Here is a 22,297-nt window from a genome sequence, read left to right as displayed (position 1 = left end):
ACAACCATGTACACATCCACTCACAGCTAAATCTGGCATCGCCTTTCCTTTTCCTCTTGTGTGGGAGTAGGGTTGAATTCCTTGATGGAAAAGCCTGAACAGTCTTCCAGCAGAAGAGCAGGTCAATAAAATGGGATATAGATCTTACATACGGGTTATTTTAGTCAAAGTCACTCAATAGATGAATTTTTGCTCCAGACACTTCAGGCTGAGATCCTCAACACGGAGTAGGGTGAATGCTCCTGACTACAGTGGTCTACTCCTGAATTTCTGCTTGGGTCAGGAGAGAAGCCATCAACTTCTCCCTCACTCTTAGAACTCAAAAATGCATGTCCCAGCAGAAGCCCAGAATCATTTAGTTGGAAAAGACCTCCAAGATCATCCAGCCCAACCTCTCACTGATGCCCACCTTGTTACCCAGCCCAGAGCACTGAGTGCCACATCCAGGCACTCCTTGGACATCTCCAGGGATGGGGCTCCACCACCTTCCCAGGAGCCCCTTCCAAAGTTTAACAGCCCTTCACTGCAGAAATTCCTGCTGATATCCAACCTTTACCTTTACCTCCCCTGGCCCAACCTGAGGTCATTCCCTCTTGTCCTGTCCCTGTTCCCTGGGAGTAGAGCCTGATTCCCCCCTGGCTGCCCTCTCCTGTCAGGGAGTTGTGCAGAGCCACAAGGTCCCCCCTGAGCCTCTTTTTCTCCAGGCTAAACAACCCCTGCTCCCTCAGGTCCCAACACGTAGCACCTGCCGGAATGAATTTCAAAGTACTGTGTAAACAGAGAGATTCTTATTCACTGACCACAATGGGAGTCACTGCTGCACTTTTTGTAAGGATGTGGGTATGCACTGAACATGCAGTAAGAGGGATCCATGGATGAAATCATGGCATTCACTTGCCAAAAGGAATCAAGTGATTAGAAATGACTCCGTGCTCACTTTCGGTGCCACGAGTTCTGCCACTACGCAGCACTTGGCTTGCACAGCTCACTCCACAGACAAAAGTCAACGAGGTGAAAAAGAGAACTGGGAGTTTGCTCTGGGAGGTGAGGGATTAATCACAGAATATCCTGAGTTGGAAAGGACCACAAGGAATATCAAAGTCCAGCCTCTGGTCCTGCACAGAAAAACCGCAAGAATCCCACCATGTCCTTGAGAGCATTGTCCAAACGCTCCTGGAGCTCTGGCAGCCTCGGGGCCCGTGCCCATTCCCTGGGGAGCCTGGGCAGTGCCCAGCAGCCTCCGGGGGAAGAACCTTTCCCTGCTCTCCAGCCTGAGCCTGCCCTGGCCCAGCTCCAGCCACTCCCTGGGTGCTTTCCCTGTCCCTGGGAGCAGAGATCGGAGCTGCCCTCGGGAGGGGCTGCAGCCCCCGGGGAGCTCTGACCTCTGTGTCCCCTTGTCCAGCTGAATGAGAATGAATTCAGTTGAGAATAATAAAGAAGGTAGAAGAAAACATAAAAGATGAACAAATCTATGATGCCGAGGCTCGAGCCCTGACACACAGTAGAATATGTCAGCAGGAAAAAAACAATCTTAAGTCATGGTTCCAAAAATATTCCCAGACAGTTCCCACTTAGAGAAGCACAAGAGCAGCAGTGACAAAGCTCCAAGCCATGGGCTCTCTCACTCTGTGCTGTGAACATCATTATCTGCACACCTAGGGCTAAGGCAAAGTTTTGAAACAGCCGTCACACCTTACCAAAGTGCCAGCACGCAACTTTTACAGCCACGGAACAACGATGCCAAACTCCTCTACTTTTTGGTGAGGGGGGAAGAAAAGAGAGGCCCATACCCAGCAAGATGAATTCCTGCCCTCACTGCACTGAAGGGCACATCAGAGTGATTAGTGAGCTGATCAGGAGAATCACAAGCTTGTGCACAAGCAAAGTAATTCTTAAATGAAACCAGCAGGGAATAAAACAAAAAGCTCTGCTGCTAAAGGACACTTAAACATACTTTTTTGAAGCCAGTCATCCACAAGCAATTATTAAGATCTGCTGTTTCTGAATACACTTGGCCTTAAAATATTAACATGTGCTTTTTGTTTTATGCCTCAGACTGCATGAAATGAATTAAATACACCCAAAATGGTATGAGCAATCTCTCAAGCACTAGCTAGTTCAACAGCTAATCTTCTGCTTTAGTATGAAAGGTAAAGGTTTAGGTTTTTCAATCATGTGAGGCATCATCCTACAGTTCATGTGTTAGGCATCTCTCCTGTCCACTGGCAACATTATTTGAAGCATGCCTGCAACATTTTCACTGAACTAAAGAAAGAAATCAGATGCATAACCACGTCAACATTTCTATACTTCTTGCAGCTGGGAGTTTACCTGGCTTCTTTCAGAGTTACAAAGGTGAAACGGAGCACTTCATGGGCAAAATGTAGCAATTTCTGCTGCTCAAACTTTGACACAGTATTGTTTTTTTTTTTTTTTTCTGGGTAGTAATTAGCCGTGTTGGTTTGCATGTGCTCAGAATAATGACACACACACACACAAATAACTCACTGCACTTTGTGACTCACTGGGATGCCTTCACAGAAATTATCTTGGTCACACTTTGTGCACCAAACACCATGGGGAGAACTCTTCAGTGGGGACAGCCAGCGGAGGTTTATTTTAGCTGTGAACAATCTATGTCTGAGTGAAAAGCCATTTGATACCCCCCCTTTCCCCCCAAACCTGTATAAATATTTTGTTTCAGTCGTGTTTGAATGGCAGAGTAAATGAGTTTCATCCTTTGTTTCAACCATAACAGCGCCTTGTTTGAAGTCGCTATTTCAAGCCGAGAGAGCCGGGCCTTTATTTTTCAAAGATGTTATTTCCTGAGACCCTTTACTCTATGAACTTACAGCCGGCCACCACTGGAGCTTCATTGTTAATTGTCTTTTTAGGGGCACAAATATACAGCCTTTCCTTTCACATTCAGGATGGCTCTGTTTATTTACGCTGCTGACTGCAAATGCACTTCGGAGAGGCATCCCTGGTGCTGTAGGGATGCCAGGAGCAGCGGGAGGAGGTGCAGGGTTGTACTGGAGCCTGAGAGCCCACCAGACAATCCTGGGTCTCCCAGCAAAGGGCTGCCCCAGCCCTCCCTACAGCAGCTGGAGGAGGAGAAGGAAGAAGAGGAGGAGGAGAAGGGACACGTGCACCCCAAACCTCCCCAGCCAGAGGAGCTGAGCCAACATGCAGATGAGGGTGCCACGCACACCGGGACAGCACGACAGGGATTTTCACTCCTGTGTGTGTCCTCTGCCTCTGTGGCGCAAGAGGAATTCTGGAGGAGTAAGTCACAGCTGCTCCGGAGCTGCAATGCAGCCCTGCCACATACCTGCCTCCTCACATCCCCCTCCACGCTTTAAACCTCGACATTTTTAGGATCTTATTCCCCCTCTTTGTTGTCCCCAGTGGGAATATGGTGTGCAGACAGCGGGTGAAGCTCTTCCCTGGGATGCTCTGATGCTGCTGCCCTTCTCTCCCTCCAATGAGCTCACAATTCAGTCCTGCAGCTGCTCAGGCCAGAAATATGGGCCCAAATAATCCCCTTGGACAACCATGCATTGCCAGGTACTTAGGTACTTCAAAAAGATCTAACAGGTTCCTTTCCTTTAATTCACTACAAGAAAGTAACTCTTCTGCTAAATTCTGAGACACCATTGCAGAGAAGGGCAGTTAAAAAAGCCAGAAATAACTCCCCAGCACTCGCTTTCAGCATGGGTCCTCATTCAAACAAAAAAATTATGAGCAAGAAGGACTGGAAAAAAGTCTGACATGCCTGGACTATCACAGAAAAGAGAACTTTGCAATGCTTTTTTCTTTATTCTTCATCAGTTTTCTTTCCTTTTGCCTTTCTAGCCACTTCACTCTTGAGCACTACAGATAGTTTCCCCACTCCTACAAAAAAAATAAAGCAGCAGTAGGTTTTGCACAACAACAACAACATCTATCTCAACAAAAAATATCTCAACAGTTTGCAGCTAGATGCTGATTCGATTATTCTTACATTGATACAAAACTCCCCCTTTTGTCTCTGGCTCACAGCGTGCCAACACACACAGGAATAAAACCACAGAAAATTGTGAGGAGGATGGATGATTCCTAAAATAGAACCAAACACATGGGTACATTACACAAACCAAACCAAACCTATTTTTCCTTTGACTCTCCAAGTTAATGATGTGACATTTTGAAAATGAGCCGTGCAGGGGGATCATGGAATTAAAGAGGAACTTGGGCTGAGAGGAGAGTTGCAGGTCTCTACTCTGACCTTCTGCTGGGCTTGCTCTGACCACTCCACTCCAGATCAGAGACTCCACCAGATGAAGCTTTCACTCACGCTGGGAACATTCATCCCCAAATATCGAATTGGCATTTTCCCTGCTGCCACTGTGCACCTCTGGAGGAGTCAGGCTCTCCCTTTGCTCCAACCTCCCATTAAGGAGTTGAAATTAGCAATGAGATTCCCCATTAGCCTGCTTTTCTCCAAACTAATGAAACCCAGCTCCCCCAGCCCCTCCTCATACATCATCCAGCCCACTAAGCACAAACCACTTCTAATGAAGCAATATTTGTATACTAACAATAGGTATAATTTAATGAACTTAAATATTCTTACACAAGAAGAACTGCTCTAAAAATAAGACCTTTCAATAGAGCAAAATATGGCCAGGTTAATAATTTTGCTCTGGGTCCCAGAATGTTAATTTAGCAAGAAATAAATAACTCCCAGCCTTTCATCTTATCTTTCTGACAGATGTTTCCCCTATTAAAAGGGTGTTATAATTATTTTTGTCAGTGTTATAATTAAAATTGCTATGCAGCTGACATACAGTTTTTAATGGTTTCCCCTAGGATTATAGCAGATGTTGCCTTATTAGATCAGGGCTCTCCTGGAGTAAGAAATGTCATTGGCATAATCAAGACACTTCTTTAAGCCTCTCAAAGTAGACTGCCACAATTTTCCCAGTAACATTTGACCCTAAGGGATGAAATATATCCTACTTTTCTAAGGAGAGAGTTTTCTGAGGAGTTTGAAAGAAATACTAAAAAAAAAAATCCAGTTTTTGCTACAGCCAGAAATAGCTGGAAAATACAGGAGAGAGCTCTGACAACTGCACCAGCAAGGCCAAAGAAACTGTGGCTTTTTTAATGGCAAAAATATTCACAGGCAAAGGTAGAGGATCAGCTGAAATCTGGTGAAGAGCTGAGAAGTAGCAGTTAGTGGGCTCCTATTATAAGAAAAGTTACAACCATATGACACAAGTGGTAATTTGAAATGGGAGTTAGTTTAAATAAAGCAAGGTGTAACAGCAAGCTTCAAGAACAGCTCTCTAAGTGCAATTTGGCGTTCACTGACAATCCAGGGAAGTCAAGAAGGAAGCAAGAAGAAAGGGTGGCTCCAATGCTCAGCCAGGCTGGGGAGCTGGGAAGGGCACTGGATCCCTTGTTTGAATGCACACAAAGTGTTTAATATCATCTACAAATCATTTGTAGGTGATTTGGCAAGAGAATCAGGCAAGTTAAGTGGTTCCAACCCAAGAAAAGCCACCCAGGCCCCTGCCTCTCTGTCCCTCAGGTCACTCCAACCCCTCAGGGGGGAACTCACTTTGACAAAATAAATTCAGCAGAAAAATAACTTTATATTTTGGTGTCACTGAGCTCCTTGCAACTTTCCAAGGGCCACCGAATTTTTTCCCAAGGTGTGAGGAACGCCAACTCTGTTTCACAGGCTGCGGCGTCAGGATCTGCGATTCACAGGCTGCAGCTTTTTTGCGTCGCATCCCGTTTATATTAAGAACTCCCCAAAATAATTGTGGAAGGTGCGACATGACATAATCACTGAAGTTGCACAGCACCAAGCGTCGCAGTTTTCTTCTGAAAATCGCGGAATCGGGTTGGAAAAGATCTCTTGAGAACATCGAGTCCAACTTTTGACAGACCACCTCTTTGTCAATTAAACCGTGGCACCGAGTGCCACGTCCCGTTGTTCCTTGAACACCTCCAGGGATGGTGACTCCACCAACTCCCTGGGCAGTTCTAATGTCTAATCAGCCTTTCTGTGAAGAAATTCTTCCTGATGTCCAAACAGACTATTTCTATTTGGAATTTTAGGGGTTAACTTTCCTAATCTTACCCGCCTCGACCAGAGACATTAATTAAAAAACAAGCATGGAAAACGTCCAGCACAAATTATCTCACGCATAACCAGGGGGGAGGGGAGGAATAAAAAACAGCATTCGTCTCTCGCAACGACATAAAACTGCTTTCCCCCTCTTTTCCTCCCCGAGCCGCACTCCGCATCCCCCGGCGCTGGCGGAGCCGGGGCCGAGCGCGGCTGTGCCGGTACCAGCGACGACAAGCGGAGGGGCCGGGCTTGCGGGAGGCGGGTCCGGCCGCCTCCCCCCGCCCGCTGAAGAGCGCCTGCGAGGGCGGGCGGGCGGCACAGCGCGGAGCCGAGCGGAGCCGAGCGGAGCCAGCGCAGCCCCGTGGGCCACCCGCGCCCGGCCGGCAGCGCCCACGCACCGCGGGCACCCGCCTTCCTTCCCTGCCGCATCCCGCCCCTTCTGTGCCCCCCTCCTTTCGCCGGGACTCTCCGCCGGGATCAGCGCTGTTGTTGTTGGCCGGCGCGGCCGCATCGAGGATATTTTGGCTCGCGGAGAGGCAGCGGCGCCGCGTTCCCTTGGACGCCGCGTGTGGGGCCGGGGCTGCCGCCGGGGAGGGACCGCAGGAGCGGCGGAGCGCCGGGGGCCAGGTGAGGCGGGGGCGGCGGCGGGGAGGGAGCGGGGAGAAAAGGAGAAAAGGGGGGCGGCTCGTCGGAGCTCCGGGACCTCTCCACGCCGATGCGCCCCGACCCATCCGCGCTGGGGATTCTCCGCGGGGATGCCGAGCACAGCCCCCAGCCGCCCCGATCAGCCTCCCCCGGCGGCGATGAGGGGTTGAGGAAAGCGGCCGGGGGCTCATCCCCCGGGGGATGCCGCGGCGAGGCGGCAGCGCGCCCCGGCAGGAAGGGGTTAATGGGCAGCGCGCTCTGGATTTGGTTAGGACTTTAAAGGGACTGGGCTGTGTGATCTCCCCACCGAAGTTTTTTTTTATGTGGGCGAAGCGTGTGTCATGTGTGTGAGAAGGCAGGCAGGCTCCCGGCGGGGCTCGGGGAGCGCAGGGGCTGCACGGGGCACGCGGTTCTCTCCGACCCTCTTCCTGTGGAGGCTGTTTGTTCTCTGAAAAAATTGCCATATAGAAAAAAAAAAAAGCCCCAACAATCAGGCACATTTCCCCCTTCCCGCTCTCCTCCCTCCCCCCACTAAAAAAAAACCCCAAACCTAAAAAACAGCATTGGAGGTACATCAGATACATCGGGGACACCAGCGCGCTTCAGTTCTCCATGTGGATGCTGCCCAGCTGCGTCCAGCTGTGGGCAGGCACCTGGCTGTTGCTGAAAAGAAGGCAATCAGAATTCAGGAGTATTAGTTAATAAGTGCCTGATCCTGTTGACCCTGTTCTGGTTCACCCACTCAGCTATGCGGGGGTGTTGAGGAAGGTGTCCTGCCAGTTAAACCAATTATAGCTGGCAAGTCGCAGTCATCAGCATTAGTGGAGGAGTCGGAGGTGAGGCCCAGTCACACCGTGTTGGGCCCTAGTGGCTTTTCTGAACTTAAACCAGCAGCTTTCTAAGTCCAGCAGGAAGCCAGATTTAACCCTCTTGTGCCACGAAAACCCAAGTTGCCTTTCCAGCTCTGTTTCTATTGTGATATCTCTCTATGGGTTTCGTATCTCAGGGCTGGAAATTTGTGCTGCAGATGGGGAGAAAGCTGATGTGGGATGAGCCAAGGGTATAGAAATTCCTCTGCTTGAGATACTCGGTTGGAGGAAGAAAGCTGGAGTGTTGCAAAACATGCTGAGGATCTCCATGTGTTATTCAGCCAGAGCTCGGTGTCTCATTTTCCCAAAGCTTTCCTTCCAGGCAAGGCCACGGAGCAAACCCAGCGTGGAGAAGCAGGGGCTTGGGTTAATGAGCAATGCTGTGTAATCAACACTTGGTATAAACCTTTTGTCTTAGGGCCCTAAACATCTCTAAAGAAACAAAAAAAAAAAACCAGGAAGGAGAGAATCCCAGCCCTTTTGGTGGATGGGGAAGTGCCTAACAGGATTTGTGGAGAGGTCAGAATTGCAGACAAAGTGCCAGGAATCTTATTTGTACTCCTAACCAGGGACCAGACCTAAACTTACAGAATATACGTATAAGATTTTCAAAATGCTCAAATCCTTGAGCCAGTTATCTCTGGACACCAGAGCAGAAATCAAAGGGAAAACAAAGGGTGTTAGAAATTTACTTTCTTAAAAGCCCAGCCAAATGCAAGGATAAACAGTTGTTTAAACTGTGGCAAATTTAATGAACAGATTAGGATGCTTGCTGAGTGAGACTCACGCTGTGTGAAATTCTTTGCTGCTCAATGAGATGTGTAATTTAGATCAAATATTTGTACGTGCTGTTTGAGGTAAAAAACATCATTCAGTAGATTGCACTTTTTGAGTAACATTAATGAATATTCCTTTCAGAGTCAGTTGATTTATTTTATTTCAATTATAAGGCCCAGTGAAGGTGAAATAGGCCTTTCAGGTTAAGGACTCTTGCTATTTTTTTTTTTAACTTTATTTTTAAGCGATCAGCTATTTAAGAGGGTGAAGGGGTTCCTTGTGTTTGGCTGTTGGATGTTTTTATTCTCCTCTCTGTTTATAATGCACGGCTTTTGAATGTGTTGCCATTTTTAACTGGGCCGATTTTGCTAGATCTTAATTTACGATTTTTTTTCCGAATTTTAAATTGCATTTTGTTTTTCTTTTTCCTTGTGTTAACATGGTGAGTGATAGATTTGGCTTGTAATAAGTGATAACAGTTTTGTGGAAATCTTGATAGTGTCCTCTGTGGCTATTTAAGTACGAGTGCATGTTTTCAGGCAATTGCTGTGGAGCAAGATAATTTAGCCCACTGCTGTGAAAAAAGGGAAGGAAAATTAAGAGTGTAGCTTGATAAGGTATCGTTCACTGACACCTGAATTGCAGCATCACGATAAACCTGAACAATGGCCATAAAACTGGCTTTATTCCTTATGTTTGATCTTACCAGTAGGTCAGTCAGAGGATCTGAATCTTATCACTCTTTTCCTTAAGTGATATACAGGAGAAAAGTTACACAGGCCTCACACAACTCTGTTCCTGGTAATAAAGGCAATATGATAAAGCTTTGACTTCAATGGCGTGAGCATACTGATAGTGGTCCCATTATCGGCCCTTTAAAAAGGGTATTTTACTGCATAAACCCCTTTTCAGTTAAAACTTAGGCCCTCTAAAGCTTTTTAAATATGTTAATCCTGTGTTTAGAAGATGTGCAAGATAACATGGCTTGGAGTAAAGTAGTAAGGGCAGGAGGTTGGGGATGCTGGGAATTGGCTTAACTGATTATTCATGAAAGGGTGAATGCAGGAGGTGAAGGTGTATCACGGTGTCACTCTGTCACTCCTCTTCCTCTGAAAGCCAGAGTCTGAAGTGAATCATGGCCTGTGAGAGGGAATAGAGTAAGCAAAAATAACACAAAACTGATTACCTAAGATAATGGGTGAAAAGTTGGAAAATATCCCAGAGGGACAGGTACTCGGTGGGCAAGGGAATTCCTGTGAGCTTCTCAGACAGACACAAATTTTGTGAGAGCTTCTCCAGTTGAAAAACAAGCTGGAACTGCCCTGTGTGGTTGGGATGTCGGCAGTGAGAAGGAAAAGCTTTCCCTCTATCTCATTCCCAGAGCTGCTCCACACTCCGTGCTGGAGCAGTCAGATACATGTGTTAACATCTGCTTCCTCCTCCTGTGGCAGTGTTTTTAATGTGGCCCCTCTCGTTTTTCAGATGAGTGACTTTGGGATCAGGAACATGGATCAAGTAGCTCCCGTGTCAAACATGTACAGAGGAATGCTCAAGGTGAGTACCCTGGAGCTGTCAACTTCCAGACCCAGCTGGGGCATCTCCCAGCCAGTGCTTTTATTGTGTTCCTACGATGCTAGAACAGGAACTGGGTGAGCCAAGTGAACACAGGTTTAATTGCTCCTCTGTAGTCTTCTGCCAGAGTATTCCCACTGAGTTCCACAGAGATGTGAAGAGCAGAACTGAAATAGGAAAGGTGTAAATCTTGCACCCTCAACCCTCTTCCCCAACAAGGCTGCCTCTCTCCATTCCCTAAATCCTAAGAATTTCAAAGAGGTAGACAAGAACTGAGCTCAAATTTGGTGGTGTTGGTGGAACTCGTGCCAAAATAAAAGTTAGAGGATGAGGAACAGGGGTGGGTTTGTGTCTTTAACTTGATGAGACTGGCAGAGACCTGTTCTGATAGGACTGGTCAGGTTTGGTACCTTCCTGAACATTGTTTGGAATAAAAGTAGGTTATTCACTTACTACTTGCAGGTGTTATTAATGGAAGTCCAAGACATTGTAAAAACTCCAAATACTATTACATTTATTTTATCTTTAGGTAGACTGTGTCTGTTCTCTCGTTTTGAAAGGAATTTACAAACTGAGGTCAGCAGGCTGTGAAGACTCAGTCTTAAAGGGCTTCCCCTCACCCCATTCGTGCAAGTTCCTTTTTAATCCCAGTATCAATTTTTTGCACAGCATTGATTAATGTAAACCAAATAAAGGTTAGGGAGACCCTTTCTGCTCTCATTAGCTTTGAGGAATGACCATGGTTTTAAGAATCAGTGAGGCTCTGGGATGCTGACTGCTCTGATGCTTTATCATAAAGGGTCCCCTCTTACCTTTTTTTCCTCCTCACAAAAATATCCAGGAGATCTCCCAGCTTAACATCTGTGTGCTCTTAGCACAGTGGTTGCTCTAAGCAGTTATTCAGTGTTCAGTTGTCATAGAATTAAGTCAGAGACTTGTATTCTGCTATGCTGTAGCTGTTCACATTCCACTTTATTTCATTCTGCAATAATTACGTGTATTGAAAAGCCAGATGAAGTAGTTGTTTAACTGATAGGGCAAGCAGAATTCGTTCTGCATTGTTTTTTTCCTCTTTTACTACTATTAAATCAAGAACGTGCTTACACAATAATTTTCTCCCTTTTGAAATATGAAACCAGCACGGTATGGATTTTACTCATTCACATGCCAAAGCATTTTTTCCAGTGACTCAGGATAAGGGTCAGCTATTTACTCAAAATGCAGGAGTTTCCAGATTGTGTTGAAAGAACTTGCCCTTTCTTTTAGGTGCTAGCAATGAGTCAGAGCTTTTATCTAGTAATGTATAAGGAATCTTTTACCAGCAGATTTGGCAGCTGTTATTAACTTGTTTTATTCAGAGATGAGCCTTTCCCGGGGCTGACTTTGACTTGATTTGGGGAGTACCTGAACCAGAGGCCCACAATTTATCCCTGCTGGCCAGGAGATTTCTGAACCCATTAAATGAGGCTTGATACTGTTTGTGGTGACATGAAAAGTTAGGGACTGTGAGGAATATTAATCCTAATTTGCTGTTCCAGGAATACAGTTTAGGTTGCTTTTGCATTGCATGTGAATGGTGCCCTGAAAAATCCTTGCCTTGTCCTCAGTTAAATCCACTCCTTTGGCACAAACTGGCAAATCAGTGTTTGCCTAAACCAAATAAGCATTTGTAAGTTGCCTTTGTCTCCAGCTCTCTGAAGGGCAGGAGCTGCCAGGAGCCAGCTGCAGCTTTCCAGAGCAATGTTCTATCCTCAGGTGCCTCTAAAAAAGATCTCAGTGGCAACTTTTATCCATCTTTGCCTCAAGATCTTGCAGATATTGTTTCCCTGTGACTAACAGGCAAGTTTCATAAGTTGCTTTTGAAATTATTTCACATTCCTTCTGCCCCCCAAAGACTAAAGTGGTTGGGGGGAATGTAGTAAACTCATACCAGTATTTCTGGCATACACAATTGGCACAAGTCAAGTTTGAAAGGAGTTAGGTTTTCAAAATATAACAATATTTCTTGAATGTCGTCAGTATATCAGTAGAATCCACTTTTATCTAGAACGTTTTTATCAGTCTTGTTTATCCTTTTCTGTAAAATGAAACTCGAAGTGTTTCACTGAGCATCTGAGCACTGGAAAGACTTCAAAATGTGGTTGCTGGCGAATTCAGTAAAGCAGAAGTAAAAGTTGCTGTAACATCCTTCCTCAAGTCCTGTAAAGCTGGTATAGCTTCAAGTGATGTGGTTCAGATGAGTTTTATCCTTTAGAAAATAAAAAAAAAGCGTCATAAATCTACTGTAGGTTTTGCACTGGCAGTTTTCCCAAAACTTACTGATCTGCCATCAAATACTCATCAAGTGGATAATCAACTTTTAAAGGGTTAAGGAAATGAGGCTTTCTTTAAAAGGTACCTGGAAATAAATATGTATTTTATACACACATGCAGATTGTCTATTGTTAAAAGCCTCAATTACAGGAAAAAAACTAAGACTATCCTTATTTGGCTTTGCTGTGAGCTGCAGAACATCCCCCACCTCGCCCTTATCACTGGCTTTGCTCACGTACCAGAAGCTGTGCCCTCGTTGTGGTTGTGTTTCAAAGCTGATTCAAGGTAGTGGTTGTGCATGATCTCCAGATCTAGGAAACCAAACCCAGACGCTTCCTAGCACTGGAGTTCACAGTTCTCCAGCGAAATGCTTACGTTGTTCTGTGTTTATTCTGGTGCTTTGCAGCGTCAGCCAGCGTTTGACACCTTTGACAGCTCCAACTCGCTTTTCGCTGGGTATTTTTTCTCACTCAATGAGGACCAAACGCTTCAGGAAGTGCCGACAGGATTTGACTCCACTTCTTACGGTAACTCCTCACTTTGCTCCTCAGTCCAGTCAGCAGATCAGGAATTGGTGGGGTCTAACTAATGTTTCCTGGGTGTGCTTTTACAAGTGCAACGTGGATTTCCCTGGAAAGAAGTGGTTTAATACATGGGCTTGTGTGTATGTGCTTGATTTTATTCATGTGAATTTCTTCGTGGGTAGTTGTTGTTTTCTGTACTGAAAAGCAATAGGAACTGGGATGCAGTAGCCGAATAGAGTGATTTTTCATGGAAGAAGCTTTAGTAGGCATTAAAGCAGAGATAAGAGTTTAAAAATCTTTTAAAAAAGGGTTTTGTGTATTTAAATTTGCAACATCTCGAACATAATTAAAGTACAGGTATTCTGCAAGCTCCTTCTTTGATTCTGTGGTGTTAAATCAAAGAATGTTTTATTCCATACCTTAAAAAACAGGGTGGGGATGTTTAAAGATATTTTAAATTTTTTTGTGTGTGTGTGTAGGACAGTACCCCACTGAGAGTGCCATACAAATCCTTGCCTAAAATCCCTGACAAAATGTAGATATTTTACCTGATGCTGCTTTTATCTCCCCTTAGGGTAGGGAAAAAAGCCTCCAGCCCTCAAACCCAGAAAACCACAGCTCCTTTGTTCTAATGTGATCCTAATCAGTCACCTGCTCTGGTCAGCAAAGCAAGGCCTTGCAGATATTAGGAAGGGTGTGGTAAAAACAGAAGTGAAGCACAAGTGGAGCCTGTAGATAGTCTGGGAGAGCAAGAAGAGCTGCACAGCTCTGAACTGACTTGGAGTCTGCCAAGGGCAGCCTGGGATAGTGGAAGGTGTCCCTGCCCATGGCAGGGGTGGGACTGGATGATGGAACTTTAAGGTCCCTTCCAGCCCAAAGCATTCAGTGACATCATTCTGTGATAAAATGAGGCATCTTCTGGTGAAAACTGACGAAGAAGAAAAACGGAGTGGGAGCCAAATTCATCCTTAAAATAGAATCTGCTAGTAAAATTGAAAGTCAATGAGGCAGCTTAGTTATTTATACTGACGTGTAGTGGTGCCAACTTTGTGGTTTGATGCATTATTCACCCCCAGCTTGTTACCAGTCACACTTGTTTGGTCCAGATGATGGGATAATCCTTTGCACCATGTCCTTGGGTGATGTGATAAGGTCTGAAATGCAGTGTTAAACAGTGCAAGCTGGCTCTTCATAACCCTGCTGTCAGTTACTTAGCTCTCAAATAAAATGAAGATTGTCTAGAGTTGCGAAGAAGTCTGGGGGCAAATTGTAGGTGGTAAAATAGGAAGAAGCAGTCTCATTTCCCTTAAAAAAAAAAAAAAGTAACAGTGAAGTTTCCCTGCAACAAAGGCACTTTATATAACTACTGAGAGTAAGATCTGTGCATGGAAAGCTGCAAAGCTCTTAATTAGCGATGCAATCTTATCAAAGGAGTAGCACAGAGATTTTAGAGCATGGTGATCTCTGGTTTTAAAACACCAACTTTCTACTTTCTAGCATCTTTTTTTTTTTTTAATTCTTCAGATAGCAAAAGCCAGTCGCTCCTTTCAGTGGCCTGAAGTTAATGTGTCTTCTTCCCCTCCACCCCTATTCTTTTCTTGCAGAGTCGAACAACTGTGAATTGCCTCTGTTAACCCCGTGCAGCAAGGCTGTGATGAGTCAGGCCCTGAAAGATACTTTCAGTGGTTTCACAAAGGAACAGTGTCGGCTGGGTATCCCAAATAGTAAGTGTTTGCTATTTATAAGCTCTTTTTTTTTTTTCTTTTTTTTCTTAATGCTAAGGAGGAGGCTGAATAGCAGCTCTTTGAAAAGGAAAGAATGATGTCAGTAGGAAATACAAGAATGGATCCTATGTGAATCTGGCACAGCTTGCCTTGGAAAGGCCAGACTTGCTGGTGTTAAAAATGGGTGCATGGAGAGCTCATGCTTTGGCAGCCTGAGAGAGAATCAAGCAAGCTGAGTACATCTCTGGTTGCAAGTGAATGCAGAAAGAAAAGAGAGGACTGGGTTATTTTTTTTTTTTTTATTTAATTCAAGAATACATTCATTCTGAATTCATTCAGAACTAAATAACTTGGCTAAACAATTTTGGGGTTTTTTTTAAATTCACTGCTTTCTAAGGAAGATTCTTTTTTATCAAGGGCCAGGAGTTATCTCTAAATGTTGGATCCTTCCTGTCTTGCAGATCCCTGGCTGTGGACTGAACAGCAAGTTTGCCAGTGGCTTTCATGGGCTACCAATGAGTTCAGCTTGGCAAATGTGAACTTCCATCAGTTTCTTATGAGTGGCCAAGACTTGTGCAACCTGGGCAAGGAGCGTTTCCTGGAACTGGCACCTGACTATGTGGGTGATATTCTGTGGGAACACCTGGAACAGATGATAAAAGGTAGTTAGAGAGCCAGAAAGAGCTTTTGGTTTAGGGCTCTCCTAACAGAAACAGGAATGGCACTCGATTTCAACACTGGTTTCACTATGAAGGGCTTTTATTGCCTATGAAACTCGAAATGAACTTTAAAACTTGGTTAATAAAAGCATTATCAGCACTATCAGGACATCCTTGGTATGCAAAGCACAGATGCAGATAGCTGCAGACATTCTGTGTGCAGGCTGAGGACATTTGTGGGCAGGTTTTATTTGGGAAAATCACTGGAATAAATGAGATTGGGGTAAGTTACACCACTGTAAGTACCCCATAAATAAAACAGTTAACCCCAGAAATACAAAGTTAACCAACAGTTGGACCTTAAAGCACACTGCAATTATTGTTGGTTTTAAGTTTTATGTTAAAATTCAATTGGTGTGATGGTTTAAAGCCTGTTGGAAGTTAGTTGGGTTTTTTGGTGTGATTTCTGTCATGAGAGAGAATGCAATACCAATAGTGTGATACTAAAATTTTTGTTAATGGTGACCCCAAAATACTCCCAAGAGTCAGAAGCTTTCCTTGGCATACAGGTTGGATCTTTAAAACCATAAACCCAAATTTTCTCTTTTTGTCCTCTCCCCAGACAGCCAAGAGAAAACACAGGATCAGTATGTGGAGAACTCTCACCTCACCTCAGTTCCTCACTGGGTCAATAATAATTCCTTAAGTAAGTATTTTTAAAAATGCATATTTTGCATCTCTCAGTTTATTCTAAGCATGTCACAGATTCCAGGGTAAAACCAAAAAGCACCAGAATAGTTACTGTGCTTGAGGAGAACATTTCACTTCAGCTGCTCCGGCCTTCTTTCCTTGTATTGTTCAATTGTCACCTAATTTATATCGGAAATCTTTTGAAGAGCAAAGGCTTTGAGAAAATTAAATTTCCTCTTGCTATGCCAAACCTACATCTGTGGAGCAGAATGACCACTCCCATCTCTAGGAAACCGAGTCAAAAACTGGGGAGCAGCAAGAGTTATGTTTAGGCCTTTTTAAAGGCTCTGGAAGTGTGCTAGAGCTGCTGGAAGTGTGTGGGATGCAGTGCTGGCTCCCTCGGATTGTTTGATTGATGTTGTGTTTTATTCTACCACAGTCAGGCTTCAGCTCAGCCTGATTACACTACTTAGTGATGAGAGCCTTGCTCAAAACCACTTAAACTTCCCTGTTTTTTTCTGTAGTTTCCTTGAAGAGCGAACAATGGGCGTTTGTGGCTGGCAGGTTGCAGAGGGGGATTTACAGAATCTGATTTGGTGTATTTAGTGTATTAGTTTGTTTAAGGGTCTCCAGGGAAAAATCATCTAATTCTTTCATTTCTTTTTTCAGCTGTTAATGTAGATCAGAATTCCTATGGAATGCAAATGCCTGGATACCCTAAAGCCCTCAGTTATCCCAAACCCAGTCTCCTGACTGACATCTGTCAGACTTCCACAGCGCCGAATCTCCTCAACCCAGAACAAGAGTTCCCCTTGTTCCCTAAAACCCAAGCAGATGCTGTTGGTGTGAACTACTGTGCAGTAAATCAAGATTTCCCAAGGAGTAATCTCAATTTGCTGATGGATAATGCTGGTGAGTCATTATCTGCATGATAAACACAGGGCCAGGGCCATATCCTGAACGTCTCTTGCTCCTTTACATGATATACATGGACAGGCTGGATTGAGGGGGAGGAAAAAAAAAAAAAGCAACCCACCAACACTTTCTATTTTATTTCTTTTATTGTTTTATTTGATAAAGGCAAGCTGAGAGAACATGAATCCAGTGACAGTGGTGCTGAGAGCTATGAGAGCTCGGATTCCATGCTGCAGTCCTGGAACAGCCAATCTTCCCTGGTGGATTTGCAGCGTGTGCCATCCTACGAGAGCTTCGAGGATGACTGCAGCCAGTCCTTGTGTCTGAGCAAACCTACCATGTCCTTCAAAGACTACATTCAGGAACGGAGTGATCCTGTGGAGCAAGGGAAACCAGTTATACCAGCAGCCATCCTGGCTGGCTTTACTGGTGAGTAGTGAGGCAAAATGGTCACTCCTTTTTTATGTAACATTAAGTGTGTGCCATGGTGGTGGAGACCACTAGTCACAAATAATTTTGATTTCATGTGTTACTAAAGAAAGTCCTCGTGGATTATTCACCCAAAGCAAGGAGCAGGCAGGCATGTCAGATCAAGTGAAAATCAAATGTGCTTTTTGATCTGTTTGAGAAAGAGGGGAGCTTGGACAAAATCTCCCAGATTTGAGAATTCCCACAGCTGTTGTGAAGGCCTTGTTGCTGTAGTCCTTGCTGAAATCGGTTTTTTCCTGTAGAACGTTTGCCAAGTCAAGGACTTCAGGACAAGCCCTGGAGCTGGAAATGCAGCTGTTGGGAGATGGGAGTGAGGGTTAAAGGATCCATATGAAGGGAAAGCCATAACTTGCTTCAAATCCTTTGTTTCCATGAAAAACTTGACTTCATTTTTACATAGGTGGGAGCAGATTTGTGCTATGGAGAAAACTTAAGGTTTCTTTCTGATCTATAAAAAAGATAGATTAATTTTGAGGTCTGTGATACGAGTCTGATCATGTATGTTGGTTGTGGTTGGAGCTGGCAGGGGTATTAACTTGTAGTTTTTCTGTGTCTCCTCTTTCCCAACAGGCAGTGGACCTATCCAGCTGTGGCAATTCCTTCTGGAGTTACTGACTGACAAGTCCTGTCAGTCATTCATTAGCTGGACAGGAGATGGATGGGAATTCAAACTTGCTGACCCGGATGAGGTATGTGGCTAATTGGGGTGAAAATGAAGATTTGGGGTCTGGTCTGACATCTGTGGGCCCAGTCCTGGATATAGGTGTGTGTTTAGCTGCTCATCAAATATGGTAGTGTTGCTTTTGAAGTATTTTGGGAACTTCAGTCACTAAAAAGAAACAAAATGCCTTTTCATTTTCTGATGCCGTTTCCAGTAGGAAAATTACTGTATTAAGAGATGGGATGAAAAGTCCAGTGGAACTTTTTTATTTAAAAAAAAAAAAAAAAAAAAAAGGAGGGGAGAGAAACCAGGAACTTCATAGCATTGAACTTCCAGTAAAGACTTGTCCCCTGCTGCCTGATAGCAAATCAGTGGTAAAATAGTGTTTCTTTGAGAGAGCAGATTGTGCCAGAGCTCCGGGAGTTGGAACAACACTCTCAGGCACAGGATGGGTTTGTTGGTGTTGCCCTGTGTAGGGCCAGGAGCTGGACTTTGATGATCTTAGCAGGGATCTTCCAATTCAGGGTATTCTGTGATTCTTGGGGTCGTCCTGTGCAGGGCCAGGAGTCGGACTGGTGGTGGAGTCACTGGAGGTGTTTAAGAAAAGAATGGATGTGGCTATGTCTGTGTGCTGTGGTCTGGTTGGCAGGGTGGTGTTGGGTCATATGTTGGGCTCGATCTTCTCTAACCTGGTTGACTCTGTGATCCTCGTGGGTCCCTTCCAGCTCAGGATATTCTGTGTTTCTTGGAGTTGTCCTGTGCAGGGCCAGGAATTAGATTTTGATGCCTGTGGGACACTGCCAACTTGGGATATTCTGCCATTTCTCCATAAACTTGACCTCCTTACGCATATTTTAGCCCATCCCCTACAAACTGGTGTCCTTTGCTGTCAGCCCCTTTCTCCTGAAGCTGCTGTTGAAATCCCTTGTGGGTTTAGTCACCAACTCCTCTCTCACGAGGTTGGGACATGCAAAGCAAATAAAATGCTCTGGCCGAGAAAGTGGCTGAAATAAAACCCAAGAAGAACATGCGCTGGAACAAACCCCTTTTGCTTTTGCTTTCTGGCAGGTGGCACGGAGGTGGGGGAGGAGGAAGAACAAGCCCAAGATGAACTACGAGAAGCTGAGCCGGGGCCTGCGCTACTACTACGACAAGAACATCATCCACAAGACGTCGGGGAAGCGCTACGTGTACCGCTTCGTGTGCGACCTGCACAACCTGCTGGGCTACACCCCGAGGAGCTGCACGCCATGCTGGGCGTGCAGCCCGACACCGAGGACTGATCCCGGCCCCGCGAGCCGCCGGCTGGAATCACGCGTGGGGACATGCCCGGGAGCCGTCGCAGCTGGGCCCGCCGCGCGCGGGGGGGAGGCTGCCGGCAAAGCAGCGCCTTCACCCATTTTGTAACCGCGGAGAGCTGGATGGAAGCGGCCCGGTGTGGTCGGTGGGGCTCTGTGGGAGCGGGCACAGCCCTGGCTCTGGCGTGGAGACGCGGGAATGCTCCCGGGGTCAGCATTTCAGCTGCCTGTCCTGCCCTACGAAGCGTTTACTGCCGTGTGAGGATGGGTTGGCTTTGAAACCAAAGGTTGGCTGGGAGAAAGCAGCGATGCAGCAGAACTCTTGCTCGGATGTTTTTGAAGCACCGCTGTCCTCGCTTACATCTTGTATCATGCAGTTTATTTAAAAACAAACAAACTAATTTATTTTAAATGAGCGGTAAGGAGACTGGTATTAGTTTTGTTTTAAAGCACGTTTTATTGTTGTTATTATTGTTACTACTCCAGAAATGTGCTGCATAGGTACATAAACACTCTTGTGTCCAAAACCAGATGTAGCAACTGTTAACAAAAAACCCCCACCCTTTAAAAGAAGGGAAGGAAAATCATACCATTTCAATATTCAGTTTGTATATATTCTGTGATTCCTTTGGAAACTCTGATGTTCCTATTTAACAGATACTGTATAGTGTAAATTAAACTAATTGTATGTGTGTTTTGAAATAGGATGAATGTAAACTTATCAAATGTGGGGCTTTTTTTTTTTTTCATGTTTGTCTAGGATATACAACCTTCTGCAAATATTTAATTGGCCTGAGAGACAGCAGAAGTTTTATGCTCAGTGTGCATGCATTTGGGGGGGCAGGGAGGGAGGCCGGGCCCAGGATTTTGCCAAGACTGAAGCTGGCAATTCTTTGTGCATTTTGGCATTTTTACAGGAAACGAATGTTGTATTCTGGGACATGAAAGGGCCTGTTTGTGGTTTCTTCTGTAACTGAAAAATGAAAATATTAGTATAGGTAAAATTACCTTCTTTTCTTTATAAATGGCATATGTTTTTCAACTTCTATGCATGTACTTTTAAAAAAAAATTTATATACAAGCCTTATTTTTTCAGTTCACTTGTCTCTTCCTGCAGTTTATTCTGTATGATTAAAATACGAATTCTATTTTTGGAAATAACTGTGACTCCTTTTCAAAGATCAGGAGGGTTTTATGTAGCAGCTATTTTTACTGCAAAAAAAAAAAAAAGAGGAAAAAAATCACTGGAAAAATGTACTTTGTAAGAAAGCTTTATTTTTTATCTGAGCTTGATGTACAGTTACATGTGTTGTACAGTGTGAGAGGTTTAAAAATATGAGTCTGCATTAAAACCTCTTGTAAAGAAAATGTTGTGTGTGCTTTTTGATTTGGAAGGTTTCAGAGGAGTTCCTTTCGTGTTTGTTTGTTGGTTCAACCCTTGTCCATCCTGCTACCACCACCCTCAACAGCTGCAGGATGAAAAAAATAACCCAAAAAGAAAATAACCAACCAGGCTTAGGGCTGATTGGAGAAAACAGTGCAAGAATGCACAGGCTGATGGGCTTGAGCTGAGCTAGATGGATGCCACCACTCTCTTTTTGGATATAAATTCAAGTTAACACCTTTGTGTTGTGCCTCTGAAAGAAAACTGGCAGTTCTGTGGTGTGAAAGGCTGTGTAAAGTGACGGGGGAAGATATGGAAGAACAGAGGTGGGAAGACAATTTTGGCTTGAACTGTTCCTGTCCTGTACAAAGGAACCCTGCTGTCTCCATCCTTTTCTTCATCCCTCCACCTTCCAGACAAGCAGGAACTATGGAAAACTTTGCACATATTTAAAAAGTAAAAAACAGATATTAAATTATGACGCCCCTAAGCCTCTTGATCTTTCTACCAAACTGTCTTGGTGCTGGTTTTGGTGTAGTCACCATGTGAAAAAGCATGGGCTTTTGGGGTTTTTTGGTGAATGTGCCTTTCTAATCAGGAGGAGTTGGAAGGGTAGGCATGTGGCTTGCAGCATGGCCCTGGTCTTTCCCAGACACTTGCAGACTTATTTTTCCTTGTCCTTCAGCCTTACTTTTCCTTGTCCCTGTGAAAGAAGAGAATCATAGAATGGTTTGGGTTGGAAGGGACCTTAAAGGTCATCCACTTCCAGCCCCCTGCCATGGACAGGGGTAGTGCTACATAGTGCCTGTGATCCTGAGGCAGTTACTTATTTTGCATGAAAATAAAGTATGGGCTGTCATGGTGAATGTGGGATTTTTTTTTTCCCTGAGTGTCTTTTCTCACACCATGGCTGCAGAGCGCTAATTGTCCTCTTGTCACCCAAAGACACCTCTCTACCTGTACAAGTCTTGCAGCCTCTTTTTCCTGAACACAGAACTGTTTTCTTCATTTAGACTGAAAACTTGGTTGTCTTTTGCGTGGGTGATCAGAGATGGCTCCAAATGAGAGGCTAAAAGAAACTTGTTTATTTTCCTCCCCCAGCACAAAAGAGAAATTTCATGGTAGTAGAAGTACCCTGATCCATGCAACCCACACTATTGTGTCTTCCAGAAGTAAAAAAGTTCCAGCAAAAGCACTGGAAGGGGCTGCCCAGGGAGGTTTGGAATGCCCATCCCTGGAGGTGTCCCAGGAAGGCCTGGATGTGGCACTCAGTGCCCTGGGCTGGGGACAAGGTGGGCATCGGGCACAGCTTGGACTTGATGATTTTGGAGATCTTTTCCAACCTCGGTGATTCTGTGTGATCTATTCTATGAAAACCTGCTCTCCTGCACTGGGTTGGGGTTCAAGCTGTAGCCCAGGGTGACCCAGAAGACAGTCATTGAAGGGTATTTTGTCACAGTGCATGCAGAAAGCCCTGCTCTGTGTTCTTAGCCACCCAGCATCAAAGAGCCTGTTGAAAGCAGTCTGGCTGAATTCTTCACCTTCTTCAGGACATGCCTCCCTGTGCTCCCAGCTGCCAGCTTTCCTCATGAAACAGCAGTCAAAATAAAGTCTTGCAATTGGCACCTACCCATGGCTGGCGTATCACCTCTA

At 44.9% G+C, this 22,297-nt stretch overlaps 1 protein-coding gene across 1 annotated transcript; it reads left to right on the top strand.

Annotated features, from left to right (window-relative positions):
• The first annotated feature begins 6,432 nt into the window (after positions 1-6,432).
• Positions 6,433-19,341, top strand: ETS2 (ETS proto-oncogene 2, transcription factor). Its single transcript, XM_039553378.1, is given in 11 exon segments — positions 6,433-6,751; positions 9,898-9,969; positions 12,707-12,827; positions 14,429-14,548; positions 15,010-15,210; positions 15,830-15,913; positions 16,567-16,809; positions 16,978-17,241; positions 17,872-17,990; positions 19,031-19,190; positions 19,193-19,341. Coding segments are annotated over 10 exon segments (1,437 nt in total). The 5' UTR covers positions 6,433-6,751; the 3' UTR covers positions 19,246-19,341.
• Positions 19,342-22,297: the final 2,956 nt, after the last annotated feature.

This window comes from Corvus cornix, chromosome 1 (genome assembly GCF_000738735.6).
Source record: "Corvus cornix cornix isolate S_Up_H32 chromosome 1, ASM73873v5, whole genome shotgun sequence".
NCBI lineage: Eukaryota > Metazoa > Chordata > Aves > Passeriformes > Corvidae > Corvus > Corvus cornix.
This window is presented reverse-complemented; position numbering and strand designations above follow the sequence as displayed.